Source organism: Fukomys damarensis, unplaced genomic scaffold (genome assembly GCF_012274545.1).
Source record: "Fukomys damarensis isolate Sample0158 unplaced genomic scaffold, DMR_v1.0_HiC HiC_scaffold_32, whole genome shotgun sequence".
Lineage (NCBI taxonomy): Eukaryota > Metazoa > Chordata > Mammalia > Rodentia > Bathyergidae > Fukomys > Fukomys damarensis.
In genome coordinates this window covers 9,910,473-9,913,165 of record NW_022900944.1, presented here as the reverse complement: position 1 = coordinate 9,913,165, position 2,693 = coordinate 9,910,473, and the positions used below count along the sequence as shown (strand labels likewise).

At 52.2% G+C, this 2,693-nt stretch overlaps 1 protein-coding gene across 1 annotated transcript; it reads right to left on the bottom strand.

Moving 5' to 3' along the window:
- Nucleotides 1-1,652: 1,652 nt before the first annotated feature.
- LOC104872662 (metallothionein-1E) lies at nt 1,653-2,400 on the bottom strand. Its single transcript, XM_010638942.3, has 3 exons — nt 2,285-2,400; nt 1,979-2,044; nt 1,653-1,773 (listed from the first exon to the last, which is right to left on the bottom strand). The coding sequence occupies exons 1-3, from the start codon at nt 2,310-2,312 to the stop codon at nt 1,682-1,684; spliced, it is 186 nt and encodes a 61-aa protein (XP_010637244.1). The 5' UTR covers nt 2,313-2,400; the 3' UTR covers nt 1,653-1,681.
- Nucleotides 2,401-2,693: the final 293 nt, after the last annotated feature.

Here is a 2,693-nt window from a genome sequence, read left to right as displayed (position 1 = left end):
CAGAGTTTTAATTATAAATTACCCAGGGCCTCCCTCCTTCCAGTGATCACCACACCCTCCAAACCACAGAATTCACCTTCACCCTCTCCTAGGGCGGGCGCTAAGCACCTTGTCTGAAGCTCATGTCCACTTTCTTACCAAAGTCTCTGGTGGGTAGGGAGAGTCCCAGCAGTGTCCCTGCCCAAGTCAAGACTGAGGGCTCCTTGCAGGCAGTCAGTCAGGCCTCACAGTGTGGGACTCAGGGTCTAGTCCTCAGGGTGTGGCGCTGTGGAATCCTGCAGTGTTTGTGATTATCCTATTTTCCCTCTTATTTTTTTCTCCGTATATTCACATAAATTTTCCTGTTGAATCAGAAGTGGATTTTGTGTTTTCCTTTGATGGCGTTTTATTAACCCATATATTGATTATTTATTGGGTGGGTATTGGAGACTGAACCCATGTGCTCACATGTGCTAGCTGAACATTCTACCTCTGAGCTACATCCCTGGCCCTTTTGACGTATTGACATAGAGTCTCACTGAGTTTCCAAGGTTGGCTGCTAACTTTCAAGCCTCCCATTTCAGCCTCTGGAACAGCTGGAGTTAGGAGGGTGTGGCACTATGCCTGATTTGTTTTCACAAAATTTAGTTCTGTACCTGAAAGAAAATACAGTGTAATTCACATAGGGAATTGGTGAAGCTCCATTGAAAATGCAAGCAATTAGGCCATGTAGAATGGTGAATGCTTGTAACCCCAGTCTCTCAGGGGGCTGAGGCAGGTGAGGCAAAGTTCAAGCCTATCATGGGCCACTTGTTTACACCCCGTTTCAAAATGTCATAGGGCAGGTCAGAGATTTAGCTCGGTAGCACAGGGCCTGCCTGGGAAGCCTAGGTCCAGAGTTTGATCCGTGTCAGGCCTTCCCTAAATTAACAGGGAGAATAAACAGGCTGCTTTTAACAAATAGTTATAGCTTCCCAGTTACTCAGGAAAATGGACTAAAAATATGACTTGCAACACCCTGGTGCCAAAAGTCCAGCTATTGTATGTCCAGACCATCCTGGGTAAATAAGTCATAAATATGTCACCCCAGATCCCATAGCCCCTTCAATAGGTATGAGCCTAATTCCTTTCCAAGTTAATGGCTAAAATCTCCTTCCCCTGGTGTTAGTCCACCCTCTCCAGGTGAAATCTCTCCCAGTTAGCTGCTGCTATGTATCTCTCTCTCTCCCTCCCCCTGTAGCCATTACAATCCCATGACTTTAAGTCTCAGCCTCTGTAAACTGGAAACTTTTCTTTTTCTCAAAACAGCCCCTCTTTTGTTGACAAGTGGATTCTGCGTAAAAATACCCCATAAAAAAAAAAGTGGGGGTATGGACATAGCTCAATGCTCCCTCAGTTCAATTTCTAGTACCAGAAACCAAGTTGCTGTAGGACACTCAGTAAACAGCCCAGATCCCAGGGACTAACATTTCAGTCCAGAGCCCAGAACTCCTACTTCAGTCCCTCACCCTGGGCCCTGCTTTCTTTCCAAGGAACACCAAGCAAACCATGGTCACAAGCAAGTCAACTTTATTATCATCACATAACTTCGTAGAAAAAGGAATTTAGGAAACGGGTCATAGTCATAAAACACAAAACAAAACAAAACTTCCAGGTAGGTCTCTGTGGTTCTCTGTACAGGTGGGAGACGGGCTGGGCACAATCAGGAGCAGCAGCTGCACTTCTCAGAAGCCCCTTTGCAGACGCAGCCCTGGGCGCATTTGGCACAGCCCACGGGGCAGCAGGAGCAGCAGCCTGGGCAGAGACAGGGCGGCAGAGATGAGCACTGGGCAGAGAGGAGAAGGGTTCCCGCCCTCCCTCACGGGGATCCCTGCGGAGGGGCCAGCTTCCACCTCCAAGACCCCAGTCCCCGGACTACTCAACTCCCCCAGGACGGTGTGCAGGGCTGCGCACGGGTTGGGGCGGGGACGGGGTGGAGGGCACAGAGGGTCCCACTCACTCTTCTTGCAGGAGGTGCATTTGCACTCTTTGCAGGTGCAGGAGCCAGCGCAGGAGCAGGAGCCACCTGGGAGGAGGGCAAAGGCACAGATGAGCATGGTCCCTGAAGGCGGGACTGAGCAAAGGAGCGCGGGCAAGCCGCTAACTCAGGGGCTTCCTGGGAAAACGGGGTCCGGGAGATCTAGGGTAGATAGAAACCCACTAAGCGCCTGGGGAAGGCGCAGTTAGTACCCTCAAATTCAGCGGACGGACAGACAGACCAAAAACCGCCCCTCACCGCGGTCCCACACCGGACCAAGCCCCTCACCGGCAGCGCAGGAGCAGTTGGGGTCCATGGTGAGCAGAGAGGCTGCGGCTGGAGTCCGAAGTGACGCACGTGGGTGCTGGAGGACCGGAGGAGGCGTGGTGGCGCCGAGGGCTGAGCGCGCTGCCTTTATACCCGTAGGTTGCGCGCGAGTGCAGACGCTCCGCCCGGCCCTGAGTCACGAGTGGCGACCGAGGGCCGAGCGCACCGGCCGGTGCACACGGAGCACCTTCGAGAGACAGGCGGGACCCTCAGGAGGATGAGATGGGAAACAAGAGGAGGCTGTCTGGGTGACAGCAGGGTTTGGGGAATTTTGCTGTGGGATTGCAACTAGAGCAAGTTGCACTTTTCACTTTGTTTTTTACTATGTCCAAACAAACATTTCTCTCGCTCCCTCTCTTCGTCTCCCTCT